This window comes from Solea solea, chromosome 1 (assembly GCF_958295425.1).
Source record: "Solea solea chromosome 1, fSolSol10.1, whole genome shotgun sequence".
Classification (NCBI taxonomy): Eukaryota; Metazoa; Chordata; class Actinopteri; order Pleuronectiformes; family Soleidae; genus Solea; species Solea solea.
In genome coordinates this window covers 41,548,183-41,565,238 of record NC_081134.1, presented here as the reverse complement: position 1 = coordinate 41,565,238, position 17,056 = coordinate 41,548,183, and the positions used below count along the sequence as shown (strand labels likewise).

Here is a 17,056-nt window from a genome sequence, read left to right as displayed (position 1 = left end):
CGTCTCGTCAAATATGTTAATGTTGTAATGTAATCATGTTTCACATTTTATCATTAGTTCATGTTGGTCCTTTGTGTCTCTTTATGTTTAGTTAAAGTCACTCATGTCCAGTCCTGTCATTTTGTATTCCCTCTGTTTTCATATCGTGACTTCCTCCCTTCGTGTGATTTTTCCCTCCAATGAGATTGCTAACCCCGCCCCTCATTGGTTTCACCTGTGTTCCCCCACCTCGTGTACAAATAGTCCTTGTTTCCTTGTCTTGGGTCAGTTAGTTTTTGTATGTCCTGTGTCACAGGCCTGTCGTTCAAGAACCACGTCACCAAGTAAAAGTTACGTTTTGGAGTATAGATTTTGATCCTCCATGTGAGTGTTTTTGTTGTTGTACTTTTGCCTTCCTCCTTGACAGTGTTTTATGTTGTTATGGAATAAGCTGGGTTTTTTTAACCTTACTTTTGAGTTGAGCATTTGAGTCCTCTTTGTGTTTAAAGCCTTAACATTAAGTATATTTCTGTGTATAATTAGTTTTTAAAATAAAATTCAAAAATGTTGCGATCTTAAAATAAACCTCTTACATATTCACAAGAGTGAAAAAACATCGCTTACTAAAAGGACTTTACTTGGTTTCATGTGTTAACACCACATATTTCTTATAGCTTCCTTGGTTTCTTGTAATGGAAAACCAACCAAACCGTGTAGAGTCGAGCTGTGCTGTACTGTGCCGTGTCATGCCGGGACCATGTAGTGGAAAATAACACCTGGGTGAATTAACAATTATTACATCATATCGTAATTTCCAAAAATGTAAGTGTTCCAAAAATGATTCTATCACAATATTTCCATAGAATAAATGTCTTGTTACAGCAATAGTTTCCTGCAGCCGTGGGTCATCTCCTGATACCAAAGTAGAGTCGAGTCGAGCCGAGTCATGCCGGAACTGTATCGTGGAAAAGCGCCATAACACTTTAGAAAGTAACATGAGAGCAGAGGACTCCTCCTTTTCTTATAATCTGCAGTCTCACCATTACACGTCACTAATTCTTACACAGTGGACCTTTAAATTAAGTTGCATATGGTTCCGTCTTTAAGTCTTAAAGGGGTCTTTGCGGACGCTATCTGATCCAGGAGGAGAATGTCTGAGTGAGTCTATGTCAGTCATGCTCCAGGAGGAGTCGTGGTCTCTGTGCGTGTCAGCTGGACCCATCCACGGTGGCAAACAGCACTGAGTGGCTACTGTCCTGTTGGGAGTGGAGTGTGACGACCTGGGCTCCGCATCGGGTTGGAAGACTCTGAGCCGAGTGCACAGCAGAGACTGCTCATCCAGAAGTCTGCGCATCTTCTGCTTCAATACAAAGAATTCATCTTTAGAGGACGCGAAGGACACATAAAAGAATACAAATAATAACCTTACAGCATTAGACACTGGGTCTTATTCTATATAGGGACATCTCTCTGTGTCACACTCTATTGTGACTGAGTCTGTTACCATTTTCAGGCTGTCGTCACGGTGATGTGCCAGTTGATTCAGCTGTGTCTCCAGCTCTCCAACCTCCTGTCTCACTGCTCGCCTCAGCACCTCAAGGTCCTCAATCGTCTCCCTGCAAACACACATACACACACACATTCTGGTTCAGTCATTTTTTTGTGCATCACTGTTGATGTTAAATGAGAGCTATGGTTAATTATGAGTGAATGTTAAAATGATATTAGAAGTTATTTTTGTTGTTTTGTTTTTTTTTAAGTTCCCACACATTTAAAGACAATAGGGCCCAATTTCTCAAAAGTCTAAAATTGAAAAGAGTGAATTATTAACAGCTTTAATATGTTTGTGTCTTCGAGAGTGATTATTCAAAACACAATCATCACAAGTGTTAATGTATGATTTGGCTTTCCAAGGCCATTGTTACATTTTCAAACAAAAACATTTTGTGGAAAGAAGTTTAAATGTAAGTATGTATAACACAAATGCAACCTGTATTACACAGCAATATGAGCTGAAAATTATTAACACAATATAATGCAATTAGGATATTCATGATGATATTTCACGGAATTTCAAAGTAAAAGTGCTTGTTTTGACATGGAGTGATGTATACTTCAAAATAAAAACATATTAATGATGCAAAACAAATCTAGAATCATCAAAATCACATTGTTGATCCAGACACGAGTTTCACATTTTCAGTATTGTGTACATATTTCATTTTCTGTGTGTATAAAATAAGGACATTTTGGTGTTTTTGTCATGTGCGCCTGTTGTTTTATCCACTGTTCAAGTGGTTTAAGTGCAGCCTGAATATGTCAGAGTCAGTGCATACCGGTCTATATCAGACAGAGCACTGTAAACTGAGGTCTGGTTTTCAGAGAGCTGCTCCTCCATGTTGCTGTGCATGGAGCAGTACTGCTGCAGAGACAGCATCATCTCCTCCAGGTCGCCCAAAGAGTACTGTGAAGGACATGAGCGAGAGAAACACTTTTTAGTTATTATAATACAAAATGGCATCATCAGGTTTTAGACGAGTAATGTAAATAAAAAAAAGCTTCTTTTGTTTTTTTAACAAATTACAGTTTAGTGTCTATTTTGTTTCAAGTAAAACAATTGAGTTTACTTGCAGCACCTAATATAATGAGAGATATCTAAATATACATATATTTTTATTATTTTACTCGATTAAGGCTGCAATGATTATTAATCGTCATCTATTTTGATAATCGATTCATTGGTTTGATCCGGTTGATCTTTTTTTTTCTAATAATGAAAACAAGCTCACAAGCTTCTTGAATGTGAATATTTTCCGGTGCTTTCGCTCCATGTAACAAATAAATAATTAAGAATGTCATCATTTCCAGGTTTGAGAAACAGTGATGAATATTTTTCAACATTATCTGATATTTTATGGACCAAACAAATAGGAAAAAACATTTCTGTTCTAGAACGGCCACTTACACCCATGTTGGACACGTCCTGCATTATTTAAAGATAATTGCCGGTTGTATTAATATTAATAACGGTTTTTAAAAATAAATTTGCATCACAAAGAGCACAAAAGGAGGTCACACCAAAACGCATCAGGGCCAAATACATTTAAAACCTGGAGAGACGATGTACATAAATGTTAAATGAATAAAACATTTGTTTCAATAAAATATGAATATGTTCATGTGAGGAAGCTCAGATTCACTTTTTTCAATAGAAGAAGCATTAAATTAGCCTTTATTTTAATTTATTACTGTACATTAGTTAATGTAAGTGTCATTCATGGACGTCGATGATGCAGAGACACGTTTGAATAACAAAACAAAAGACAATAAGGACAAAACGATGAGAGAGCTTCAAAAGCACCTCGCTGCAAATCAGACATTCACATGTTAATGTGCTCCAGCCCTCTGAAAGTGTTCCATCTCAAGAACTATGTTAATGTAATAACAAAAACACTGTTCGTAATCAAAATGCAAACGTAGCGACTCACTGTAAAACGGAGCGTGTCACCGCTCACGAACAGATGTGCGTTTTACAAACTGGAGTGGAAGAAAACTGCTCCTCTCAAATAAATTCACTGCATAAACCATTGTTTCTCAGTTGTGGTCCTGGGCCTCCACCATCTTGCCTCCTCAGACTATAAACCTGGGACGATCAGGCCTTTTCTGTAGCTGCCCCTAAACTTTGGATCGAGTTACTCGTGGGAATTAAAACTGCCCCCACTATTGAACATTTTAAATAAATCGCTTTCAAAGACCCACCTCTTCTCCTTGGCCTTCACTTTCAGTTAAAAATAAACAACCCGGACACTTCTATGTAGTTTTTACCATTTTACTATTCTACTATGTCACTATTTTACTGTTTTATATCTTTTATGTTGCTGTGCCTTCAAATATTTAAAGCGCTTTGGTCAACCCCCGGATGTTTTATTATTTTAGTTGACTTAACTGCCCTGCATGTTTTAAATGTTTCGCTGCTCCAACACACCTGACTCACATGGTCAGCTCATCATCGACTGATTTGTGCCCCGAATGGCTTTGGAAATGGGGGTGAGTTCTATAGGTGTCCGTTCTTCTTACACATTAGACCTTTAAATGTGACACTTTAATAATCACTGCTCACGTTTTAGTGTGTCATGACTTACAGGAGTGTTTCCCAGTGTGTGCTGGTCGCTGTGGCTCTCCTGAGCGCAGCAGCACTGGTGCTCACAGGAGCAGCAGCAGTTCACGGTAACTGAGCGATTTCCTCCCCAGAGGAACTCCCGTCCTTCACTCCTGTACACCTCTTCCTCTTTATCAGGCCCCAGTCCTGTATCCACAGAGACGGACACAGTCCGGTAATTTTTCGCCATCGCAGGGAGACAGTCGTGTGACCGACTGTCGCTGGACATCAGCGGGAAAGAAGGTGATGACGAGTAGACCAGTGTGGACCTGTGTGTCTTTCCTGCAGCACCCACAGGTGCGGCCGCTTCATGTGGGACAGAAAGAGCTCGATTAGATAACTTCTTGATGTTCCGCTGAATTTGCAGGTCCGTCCATGCCTGGACAGCACGGAAGGGGCTGGAGGTGTCCAGAGGGAAAACACTAGGGAGAGGAGAGTGTTTTGAGTCAGCCTCATAAGGGACATCCTTCCTGTGGACAATATGAGAAGACATAGATGAAGACATCTGAGTGGAAACTGAGTGGCTTGACAGCTTCGTGTCTGGGGTGACAGGGTGGGATTGGACTGGAGCTGGAACCAGTGACGACGGTGGATCTGAGGAGGCCGTTGTTGTTGTTGTTGTTGTTACTGGGAGTGAAACTGACTCTAGAGCAGCCGAGTCTCTGGAGGACAAAGAATTCCATTGAGATCCATCTAAGGATTCAAAACTTCCAGATTCTTCGAGCACATAGGAGGAATTAGAAACTTGGATGGGTTCTGCCCAATAAACTCGCCCTTCACTATCAAGCTGCTGAAAAAATGCATCTATATCTCCATTTTCACTCCCTAAACCATCCACTGAGGTTTCAAACACCATATCTGAGTTCTCAACCTCCGTTAGATCCTTTGGTTCCACGTCAGCTCTGCTGTCTAACTCAGGATGATTATTTACAACAAAATAACTTGTGGATGAGTCACTGTCTATGTCATTGATTTCCATTTGACAATCTTCTCTTAATTCTTCCTGTTTGGTTTCAGCTGATTGATCTTTGTCTGTTTGGTGACACATTTGCTCGGAAAAGAACCTAGAACCTTCAGACAGACCTCCAGAACTCTCTGCATCTGAGATACAAACTGCAGCATCTCCATTTGTGTCCTTCTGAAGGTTGTCATCAAGGTCCATGGACAGATGATCCATCTTCTCATGAGAAACCTCTTGGACAGAAGATGGAATAAGGTCTGTGTTGTCATCATCAGGAGAACATGATCGGCCCTGCTGGGAGATGAACTGCTCTGTTGGGTCTGTAATTATTCCAGCAGCAAGATGAACCAGATTTGGATCTGGTTGTAACTTTGAAGACACGGCTGGTGGAGAAACTGGAGTGAAAGTCTCATGAGAAAGACTAGGCAGAGTGGGGAAATCAAGCTCAAGCTTAAAGGAGTCCAGAACAGGAGGGAGCGGAGCTGAAGGAATATGCTCCTCCTGCTGGAAGGAGGAATTTCTGGGTTTTTCAGAAAGGTCTGATTCATGTGAGTCTGGAAAAACAGATTCTTCTGATCTGTCTTCTGGACCCTGAGTGAAGGACTCAGTTAAAAGGAAGGAGACATAAGAGGGTGGGCACTGAAAATCCAGAGGAGCAGAGAGCGGTAAACAGGTTGGAGAGGGATGTTCAGCTGACGACAAGATACCAGATACTGAACAAGAGTTTTCATCCAAAACCACCTCAGTTCTTTTTGGGCTCCTAAAAGAGAATCCAGAAAATGGACAGTCCAGATTTGAAGTAGGAGACAGAGGCAGAGGGTCACTTGAAGAAGTAGAACACGCTATGTCTTCAGAGTCATGAAAAGAAGTAGCAAGATAAGGCCACGGTGCATCATTGACTTCAGTCTCATGTTCCGCTGATCCTTGAAGCAACAAGGCAGCATGAGTGGGGGAGGAAGTAGCCGCGAGAGAGATGAATGTCAGAGAGGGGAGAGATGGAGACTGGGAGTGAGTTACATTCTGTAAATCGGGTGAGGAAGAACGAGAGGGAAGATGCTCTAATCCTGATTCAGACACTGAAGCAGGTGGAGGCTGAACTTGATCTGGTGGTGTCTCTATTTGTGAACACGGCAGGTCAAATTTGGAAAGCTCTGGTGATGGACAGGGCGAGGAAAGTGGAGCTTTTTCAACACCAGAGGTGATCAGCGATGGAGAGAGTGGGTGGAATGAGGAGTTAGACGGCGGAGGAGAAGAGGAAGAGTCTGGCCCTTCATTACTCTGACTTCCTCCTGGCAAAATCTGCAATCAAACAAACAATACAGAGTCAAAAACACTGTGATACTGAATTAACTTTTTAATGTTTAACAAAAAAACCTGACTATTGACTATTATTATTTGTATTAATGATCACCTAATGACAAACTATAAAAATGTTACTGTTTCCTTTGACTTGCCTCTTCCATGTCAGATGATGCTCTGGCCTGCACTTGGCTCTGCCTGTGTAAAATTGTGTTGAGTGTCAGGGAGGGACCCTCCTCCCTCAAGTGCCCAGGTCTGAGTGCTCTCTCCTGACCTATGTGAGGCTGATGTGCTGGGTCGCCTCCATGCTCCTCCACCAGAGGACTCACATTCTCCACAGATCCAGGTTTTACACTTTGTTCAGGGACATTCTCATCTCCCAGGCTGAGTGGTGGTTGCAGTGACTCAGGTGTAGCACGTGCATCATTGACTTCAGTCTCATCGTCCTCTGATCTTCGAAGCAACAAGGCAGCATGAGTGGGCGAGGAAGTAGCCGCGAGAGAGATGAATGTCAGAGAGGGGAGAAATGGAGACTGGGAGTGAGTTACATTCAGTAAATTGGGTGACAAAGAAGAACGAGAGGGAAGATGCTCTAATCCTGATTCAGACACTGAAGCAGGTGGAGGCTGAACTTGATCTGGTGATGTCTCTATTTCTGAACACGGCAGGTCAAATTTGGAAAGCTCTGGTGATGGACAGGTCAAGGAAAGCAGAACTTTTTCAACACCAGAGGTGATCAGCGATGGAGAGAGTGGGTGGAATGAGGAGTTAGACGGCGGAGGAGAAGAGGAAGAGTCTGGCCCTTCATTACTCTGACTTCCTCCTGGCAAAACCTGCAATCAAACAAACAATACAGAGTCAAAAACACTGTGATACTGAATTAACTTTTTAATGTTTAACCTGACTATTGACAATTATTATTTGTATTAATGATCACCTAATGACAAACAATAAAAATGTTACTGTTTCCTTTGACTTGCCTCTTCCATGTCAGTTGATGCTCTGACCTGCACTTGGCTCTGCCTGTGTAAAGTGTTGGGCGACAGGGACGGACCCTCCTCCCTCAGGTGCCCAGGTCTGAGTGCTCTCTCCTGACCTATGTGAGGCTGATGTGCTGGGTCGCCTCCATGCTCCTCCACCAGAGGACTCACATTCTCCAAAGATCCAGGTTTTACACTTTGTTCAGGGACATTCTCATCTCCCAGGCTGAGTGGCGGTTGCAGTGACATGGGCATAGCAGGTGAAGAAGAGGAGGAGTCAGTCGGTGAAGTTAGGTCCTGGGTCGTATGGTTTTGGTGGATTTGGCTGAGTGACTTTTTTGATGCTCGTCTGAACAGACTGGCCATGCGCCTCCTCCTCACACGGGCCTCGGGGGACAGGGGTTTTCCCAATGATGCTCCGAAAGAGGAGCAAGAAGATGAGGAGGAAGACACCACCAAGGCAGAGAACGTTGATGTCACGTGCTGGAGAACCTCCACTTGTCTAAAACGATCTGGAGACGAGACAGAAGATGACAGGGGAAAAAGTCTGATCAGACATCTGAGACAGGGACAGCTGAGAGATTAAATGACAGCAGACTAATACCTCACTGTCCATCCATTGTCTACAGCTTTATCCTCCACATGAGGGTCACATGGCTGCGAGTACCAATCCCAGCAAACATAGGACAAAAGACTTGGGGTACACACTGGACAGGTTGCCAGACAAACAACCAGTCACTCACACCTATGTGCAATTTAGGGGAGGGAGGAAGCTGGAGAACCTGGAGAGAACTCACACACACACACACACAAGGAGAACATTCCAACTCCACACAAAGGCCCGGACCAGGATGTGAACCAGCAAACATCTTGCTGTGTTGCCCTTATTAATACCTCAGTAATCAATATAAATACAAATGTCAGTGGCAGCTCCTCATCAATTTAAGAAAACTACCTGTACAAGAATAATAAATGAAACCAATATTATGAGTTTAATTCAAACCAGGTGTCATCTTTTCCACACACACACTTACTGCTGACATCGGGGTCCTCCATGTCTATTCGGTTCTTCTGAGCATCCAGAAACACCTGGACGTTTATTCCTCTCGCCTGAGACTGGTAGTTGATGAATCGGGCCGGGATCCGTCCAGACAAGTCTGGTTCGTCACAGCCGAAGCCCAGTTCCAGGAGAAGCTCCTCCGGGTCATCTTTCCACAGGTTTAGAACATCCATCACACTGTCAACAGGAGAACAGAGCCGACGTACATTCATATTGTATAGAATACTTCCATCTGAAATGTGTGCATAAAACCGAAATCAATAAATGTGGAATTAATAGAATAGTACTTAATGATGCACAGTTTGTGGACATTTGTAAACAATAAAAACAGAAAGAAGCTCATATATTGATTAGTTTAAGAATTAATCTAAAACTAATCTTAATCACCCAATCATACCCAGTGTATGACTTTATAAAAAATATATCATTTTTATACTTATGCTCCTATTGTCTGTATATTCCTCTCGTTGCACATAAACAAAGAAACCACATGTATAAAAACACTTTGTTTGTTGAATTATGAGCAAATGTTTAAAAAGAATTAAGCCATATAATGGTTGGCTTGTGTGTTGTATTTGCATTTTATTCCTGTCATAACCTTGTTTTTGTTGTTAATCTTTTATTCCACAGCTGCTCGTGGTCGGCCCATATTTTCTGCATGTGCAGCTGTAATAACGCCTCACCTCTGATCCTTTCACTGTCTATGCAAACTGTGCAGTGCGGGATGGAAGATGGGGCTCATTTGCCAGGTAAATGTGACTCTTTATTATATGTCCATATGTCCACAGGCTCTTTAAAATTTACCACAAACTATGACTTCAATTGGAAATAGTCCTCAGCCAATGTTGTGAAAAGAAATAGAGTATTTTGTCCTTATAAGGTTTTCTGTGAAGCTGATATCTACAACACATGACAGAAATGTCCTCTAATCACTTCATTTGCATCATGTGATCACATCTCCAACCATGAAACTTAATGTCTTTATGGCAGCTAATTGTCACATATATGCACAATTCATTCCTCTCATTTAATAGTCTCAAAATATGGGCTGTTTAAAGGAACAATAAATAATATTGACAGCTATTTATTGTGGCACAAGTAGCTGATCACATTACTTAGATTATATTGACATGAACCAAACAGATCAAATGGTGAAAGAAATTGATGCCATGACAAAATAAAGCTGCTTTAAAGTTAATAAGACTGTGACGCAGCATTGTTTTGTTTAATATAGGATGAAAACATTGTGAAGTGATGATTATTTATGATATTATGATATAGAACAGAAGAAGCCTCTTGACTCAAGTAAGCCCAGTTGCCTACAGCTTAAGATATGATATGATCTTAATTTATTTTAAGTTTACACATTATAAACAACAAAGCACATTAATTTGTGTGAATATACAACCTGACAGAAAATAAATATCAATTTCACACAATATAGCCTGCATCCCAAGGCTTATTTGTAAATAGATTTAAGTAACAAGTACATTTTAATAAACACAGAGGAAATTTATGTATTATCTACTCTCCTGGACCACTATTATGAAATGACAACTGTCAGAATAAGCATAAAATTAGGCTGAATAAAAGTTAAATAGCTGAAGGTTTTGTACATCTCAACAAAAGTATTTAGATTATATGTATAATACATGTTTTAAATGAATTCCTCTACAATTCTTTTGCAATAATGTCTGTGCAGAAACATGTTACACACATATTGCGTATTAAGATAAAACAGACAAAATTCCTACCTTTTTATTTCTCTGCGCTTTACTAGTGAGTTTGCCGCCATCCTGCTGCCCGACACTTTCCACAAGTGAGCCATTAACCTAATGTCTCATTTACCTATAGGCTTGGATGACCGTGTCCATGCAGCCACAGATAATGTAGTTATCATTTGCCTGCGCAGATGTTCCCTCAGAGCCTATGTGAACAGTAACTGATCTCACGCTCACTTGGGACTGTATGGACTGTTCTACCCTTTTCAGGTTCCCGGGAAACATCCATGGACTGTTAAATCCTCATGTTACCCTCAACTCCCTGGACCAACCCCAAAGATTGTGGCCAGCATCCAGCTCTCCAGACAAAAGGGGGGTATGTTGAGATTTCAGGCCATGTACTCAGAACAATTGAAGATTTATATGTGAAACCCAGTGGCACCACCAATAACCAAACCTGCTACTACAAGTGCACAACACTATATTTATAACTTTATTTATATTGCCCCTTTTAGTTTACAAAGTGCTTCCACAGACCAGATTAAAAAAAGTCAAACAAGATGATAGACAAGAAAGTAAGAATAAGGAATAAAAAGTACAATAGTAATGGTAATATAAAAGGTCATGATAAGGCCAGATAGATTAATGTAGACATTAATGAATAAATAAATAAATAAAATACAAAGACAAGGTCACAAGAGAACCAGTCTATAAAAATGGGTTTTAACAAGTGATTTAAAAGACGTCGCTGATACCACGAGCCTTATCTCCTCAGCCAGGAGGGCACTGCCCGAGGATCTGAGGCTCGTATGGGGTCAACATCTCTGAATTGTAGCGAGGGGTTAACCCCACACATGCATAAAAGTGATCAGTAAAATCTTAAAATAAATTCTAAAACAAACAGGGGTATGCACACAATGAGGAAAAGTGTTCATGTATAATGTTATGCAGCAAAGTGACCCAACACATAAGAGACTTTCAAGGGAATTTAAGCCCCCAGGTCTTATGCATGTACATCAATTCAACTAATTTTTTCATTGTTTCATTGTTCATTGTTTATAGTAATAGAGGGCATTATTTCAGATTTTCCGAGTTACCGAGCGTAATTGCACTGTCGTAAATAACGCTCAGACACTGCGACACGCCTCCTCCTCCACTGCTCCTCCAATGAGCACAACATTGCAAAAAACAATGATGTCATCAGACAAGGTAAAGTAATTTTTCATGTTTTCCAGGAATATTACTTACCTCCCTGAGTTGTAATCATTTTGTCACATAAAATAAAGTAAGAACAAATTAATTTAGGTCAATTTAGAGTGTCCAATTAACCTTTGCATGTTTTGGTACTGGGGCCACACGGTTGGTGTAGTGGTTAGCGCTCTTGCAGCAAGAAGACCCCGGGTCCGCGACCTGGTCGGAACAGGGCCTTTCTGCATGGAGTTTGCATGTTCTCCTCGTGTGTGTGTGTGGGTTTTCTCCAGGATCTCTGGTTTCCTCCCACAGTCCAAAGACATGCAGTATGGGGATTAGGCAAATTGCACACTCTAACTTGACCACAGGTGTGAATATGAGAGTGGATGGTTGCCTTGTTTTTGCTGCAAGGCAACAGCGATAACACTCTGGACCTTTACCATTAACCATTCTCCTTTATCTGTTGGTGCAGTATACAATATTATCAATTAAGGTTAGGAACAATCTTTTTAGCTTTGTCTAGGTTTGTTCCAAGGTCAATGAATCAGTGATTCCCTGAGAAATGTGTGGTTCCCTCTGAGAAATACAAATGAAAAAGTTAGCAGGCTGCTACTATCACCCCTCGGAAGAAATGATGGATACTCCATACAATTTGTTCCTTCTTTTAAGGAACAACAGTCCAGCTTGATGGAAAGCCACAAAGGCACATTGAGAGGAAGTAGAGCAAAGGAGCTATTGGCTTTGGCTGCGGAGGAAAGACATTGGTTGGGGGTCAACACCCCAGTGAAGGCAGCTGCAGGGGCTGGGAGACGTCCTCAGTGTGCCATGACATTTACTGGTTCAGTTGTCTGAATCTGAATCATGTCTTTGGTTTCTTCTTTTATTTTTGGATGTTTTGTCCATTGTCACTTTGAAATGGTGAAGTTATTTAAAGTGGGGCGGGGCCTTATAAAGGGGTTTTCCATCATGGTGTCGTTGTAGCTCCTATACATGGTCGATTACGGAATAAAAACTGGATAATTGCCTCCGTGTTGCAGCTTCCCCATATCTACCCATGGCAGCCAGGCAAGGGTTAACAATTGGCTACTCCCATGTTTCCTCACCATTTGCATGCTGTTTGCATAGGATGAGCTCAGTGGGCATTGTGTGTGTGTTTCACATTGCCAGATTTATTTATTTTCAGTCTCAACAACTGAGAATTCAAATTTAATTCTGTGAATAAATGCTGCAGCAATGTAATCATGTAGCAGTGACTATATAACCACATAATTTGTCTTCTTCATCGAGAACTTCTATGACATAATACAAGAACACAGTGCTGTTATTAACAGGCTGAGCTCTCATGACTGAACTCCTCATCTCAACACACTCTCTTCAGCTAAACTGCTGACAACAGCTGAAAGTGAGGCAAACGTTGTACTCACCATCCTGTAGCACAAAATCACAAGAGGGAGAAAACCATAGTGATGAGGCAGAGATTAAAGGCGGCTGAGACCTCGCAGCAACAGAAAGAGGGTTTCCATGACTTGCACCTGCAGCTTCTCTCAGCAGCTTGTTGCTTTGCATCTTTCCAGCAAACACATGTCCAATTTTATTAAAAGGAGGGACAGAGAGGACGGACACACACACACACTACTACATTACATTGACTTACATTAATTTCCTAACCATATGTCTTCACCTTAAAATTTAATGATTTATATTATGGCTTTTGTCCCCATAAGGAAGAAAAGTCCCCATATATGAGTCTGTGAACGATTTAGGTTCCAACTTAGAACACACACACACACACACGCTGGTTTTGCATTATTTTTGCAGACACTCATAGACATAATGCATTCCCTAGCCCCTTAACCATCACATCTAAATACTTACCTAAACCCAATTTTGTCTTAATCCTTTAAAAAGCCCATTAAAGTTGCGTGGACCAGCCAAAATGTCCTCACAAAGATAGGTTTGTTTGACTTTTAAGACATGAAAACCCATATGCACACACAAACGCGCGCACACATAAAATAAAACAACTGATCTTCAGCATCTCTAACTAACATTACAAGACATGCACAATCAGATTTACAAGGCGAAATGTGAACAAAGAAAAAAGAAATTGCACATTCTTGCTCCATATGCACAAATATCTTTTACTAAAGTGACGACATTTTGGTCTTGAGACCTTTTTCAGCATGAGAAACACTGTGACATTGGTTCTGGTTCATAACGTACAGTAGGTCAGTGTTTCTCAGTCCTGGTCCTCAAGAACCCCTGACCTGCATGTTTTAGATGTTGCCCTGCTCTAACACGCCTGATTCAAATGAATGTGTCATTATCAGGCCTCTGCAGAGCTGGATGACGAGCTGACGTTTGAATCAGGTGTGTTGGAGCAGGTCAGTAGGTCACTGCTGCTGACACATGTGCTGCCAATCACAACAATCACACTCCAACAGTTGGGAGGATGCAAACAATTAGTGGGTAAGTTGACATTTTAGTATGTAAATATATATATATGGAACACAATATTATATCTAGTGGATGTCTGTCCTTTGAACACATCAAAGTGCATAAAAAGGTTCCTGGTCACTTGGAAGAACTTAAGAATGAAGGATTGCAAAACTGAGGTCTGTGTCACCCAGTTCCTTATGACTGGTCTCTTCAGCTCAGAATATGCCAACATTTAGTGGAATATTAAACTCAGTGTTATCATACATAGCTAATTTATAATTAACACAACCTCCCACTGCATCATTTCCATGTATTCACTAAAAATGAGTGCATGTCGGACTTTTAAATGTGTGATATCTTACATGGATCTGTTTTGTGGTTGCCATGTTAACCTAAATATTGTGAAGCTGGAAACCTAAAGGTGTGGAAACATTGCATTTGTTCTTGTGTATGTGTGTATATATATATATATATATATATTTTAACGTACACTGCATGGGATGACCACTATGTCTCTGACATTGCTTTTTCAGAACCCATAACATCTCACATATGGATAACATAAAGGTATTTTTTTACACACACACACACACACAATGCATTAATTTCAGTGACTGTGCAGGGAATGCAACGCCCTCTTGAGGACATTGTACCACATTACAGACTCACTGGATTCCAACAAATGGTGGATTCATGAAGCCTTTTCAGCAAGTTGGTACTTCGTAAACAGGCTTGTAATGTTAACCACTGTTAGTACACATACAGATAATGGTACTGAGTATATATGATAACTTATATTTAGAATTTATACTGCATTAAAGTAGCTCATAGTGTGGATCATGCACATAGTCAAATCTGGCAGTTTATCCCAAGAGTAAAAGAAAAAGACAAGTATTATACAAAAAGACATCCTTGTTTTTATTTTACAACAGAAAACACTAAAATGATCATAACGATTATGTCTATATCATATATGCCAGATCTAGCTGAACTAATCATAACAAACTTTTGCACTGCACTGTCTTCCCGTCTCAACAGGAGCTGGGTTTTTTTATACTTCCTTTTTTGTGGTTGTATTTAATTGCAATTTTTACTGAAGCATCGTAGGATTAGACTGTGTGTTCGGTCTATTTGCCTCTCTTAAACTTGCTCCCTGTGGCTCCAGTCTTCTGCTTTTTCTTCGCCGACCCTTTAACCTCAGGCTCCTATGTGACACAAAAGAATTAAGACAAATGAGTTCAAACTTTCAGATAATAATGGAACAGCGGGTTCATCTTTAAAAGACAAACCAGGAACTGGGAAATCATTAGAATCAGAATAAAGCCGCCTTTATATTATTTACAGTCAAGGAAAACTACATTAACACACTACTTTTGGGGGAATAAATCAGTAAGGGTGAGTTCTATCATTCGAAATATTTGGTGTCAATAAGTGTACCTTTCGTTTGGAGGAGAGTGATCCAGTGACAGAGAAGAAAGAGTCCAGACGTCCTTGTGTGCTGCCCTGTCGACTCTTTGAGATCTTCTTGCAGCCATTGCGAATCCTGTCCTCACTGTACACAGACATTCAACATAAAATATCAACTCTATTGGATGTCTCCTTCAAAATCTGATCAAATTTGTAGTACTTTAATGATTGCAGTGTCGTCAACTAGCTGGAAAAACATGCAAAAAAAGAAAAAGGGTTTTGGTCCCGTGAGACCAAACAACCCAGAGTTGATGGGGATTATTACCGACTCATAACACAAAACAAATGCCAAAGGAAAAAATGTAGCAATGAACATCTTGAAGGCTGAAGCTAGTTTACACAAACAATTACCAAGACAACTGATAATTATATTAAGACCATGTGATCTGAAAAACAATATTCCCTAAACCTTCTGTTATATTTCATTTAATGTCAAAGACACTTAGTTCTCCTCAGGGAAGTCAATGCAGCACGTGATTAAGAGTCAGCCAATGGTTCACCTGAACTGTTTCTCGTTACACATGAACTGGATCAGTCCCTCCTCGTCTGGCTCAGTCCACTTCAGGTCCACAGTAGAACAATCGACCACGTCTGGCTCTAAAAACAAACCCCTGGCCTCCTTGTACAGCCAGTCCTCTGGAGCAGGGTGCTTCTGCAGGATGGCAAGCATCACACAAACACACACAGAATCAGAACCACAGTCAGTCGCTCCTGAAGCTGAACGACAGGATTATAGCAAGCATCGACTCACGCTGGTGTCGATGTTTTCGAGGATCTCCTCGATGCTGCCGTGCTGTCGGATCAGATCGATGGCTCTCTTTGGGCCGATTCCCTTGATGGTGCCACAGTAGTCACAGCCCAGCAGGATGCACAGGTCTATGAACTGGGACGGACAATGGAAAGAAGCAGCAGTTAATGCAAGGGCTTAATATCACAACTAACGACACAGAGATGACACATATTGACATTTTTAAGTGAAATTTAGTTAAAGTTGCCTGAACAAAAATGACCTGATGAACTGATCAGAAAAATTACCTGTTCATTGGTCAGACCAATGTCTTGCAGGATACGATTGAAGTGGAATTCTTGGATAGGAAGTTTCCTGAAACAGAAATTAATTTTTGTGTCATCAGGAACATGTAATGACTGTTACTTGAGTTATTATTGCCCTGCACACATTAGCTCATTGGCCCATATATTGAGCCACTTTTCTCCATCTGATAAAATATAACTGCTTAATGATAACTAATAATTTGATAACTCGAATAATAATAACTTTGGTATCGATTTACCGATCAGCTCTCATCTTCTGATTAAAAATAACGTATAAACTTAATATTAAATACATGAAACAGGTCATCAAAAAACAGCAAATAAACTTCTTGAATAAAAAATAATAAGGTTTTGGTGACTTGGCAACATTGGTCATGTTTCTGAGAACAATAAATAATAATCAACCAACATTGATTATCAAAAAACAACAAATACCAGCCCTGTTAATCGTCCTGTCTGAATAATCAGTCTACGTCTAGTCTTATGACTATAATGTCTCACTAAGAGCTAGTAAGACAACAACATTACCATGAAACAGGTCACTGTGAAATACACAATATCCACCAACCATCACAACATCCTTAAAATTGTATGGATTAACATTGTGTAATTAAATGTATACATTATTTGGCTTTATTTCAACCAGATTGATGATTTTATCATCAAGTATAGACATGAGGTGTAATAATAACGCAGGTGTAACATTACTTTGCTTCACTGGCAGTGAGGTGTCGGAGCAGGATATTA

The 17,056-nt window shown here is 40.5% G+C and overlaps 3 protein-coding genes across 4 annotated transcripts in view; all 3 read right to left on the bottom strand.

The window, feature by feature from the left end:
• Positions 1–435: 435 nt before the first annotated feature.
• On the bottom strand, positions 436–6,394 carry LOC131465696 (uncharacterized). Of its 2 annotated transcripts, none has more exons than XM_058638564.1 (4): positions 4,122–6,394; positions 2,316–2,443; positions 1,484–1,595; positions 436–1,339 (listed from the first exon to the last, which is right to left on the bottom strand). In XM_058638564.1, the coding sequence occupies exons 1-4, from the start codon at positions 5,313–5,315 to the stop codon at positions 1,082–1,084; spliced, it is 1,692 nt and encodes a 563-aa protein (XP_058494547.1). In that variant the 5' UTR covers positions 5,316–6,394; the 3' UTR covers positions 436–1,081. The 2 variants fall into 2 exon arrangements, with proteins under 2 accessions (XP_058494547.1, XP_058494555.1); XM_058638572.1 differs by having other exon boundaries at positions 436–1,336.
• Positions 5,842–10,351, bottom strand: itprid1 (ITPR interacting domain containing 1). Its single transcript, XM_058625780.1, has 6 exons — positions 10,193–10,351; positions 8,413–8,615; positions 7,379–7,890; positions 6,554–7,231; positions 6,117–6,398; positions 5,842–5,859 (listed from the first exon to the last, which is right to left on the bottom strand). The coding sequence occupies exons 1-6, from the start codon at positions 10,264–10,266 to the stop codon at positions 5,842–5,844; spliced, it is 1,767 nt and encodes a 588-aa protein (XP_058481763.1). The 5' UTR covers positions 10,267–10,351.
• A 4,332-nt stretch (positions 10,352–14,683) lies between these two features.
• fen1 (flap structure-specific endonuclease 1) overlaps positions 14,684–17,056 on the bottom strand; it is a 4,647-nt gene continuing 2,274 nt past the window's right edge. The window contains exons 7-12 of the mRNA XM_058640157.1: positions 17,018–17,056; positions 16,292–16,358; positions 16,008–16,139; positions 15,757–15,908; positions 15,227–15,341; positions 14,684–14,994 (exon numbers count right to left, since the gene is read on the bottom strand). The exon at positions 17,018–17,056 is cut by the window's right edge and continues 98 nt beyond it. Of these exons, the coding sequence (XP_058496140.1) occupies positions 14,917–14,994; positions 15,227–15,341; positions 15,757–15,908; positions 16,008–16,139; positions 16,292–16,358; positions 17,018–17,056 (583 nt within the window). The 3' untranslated portion in view covers positions 14,684–14,916. The remainder of the gene's footprint in view (positions 14,995–15,226; positions 15,342–15,756; positions 15,909–16,007; positions 16,140–16,291; positions 16,359–17,017) is intronic.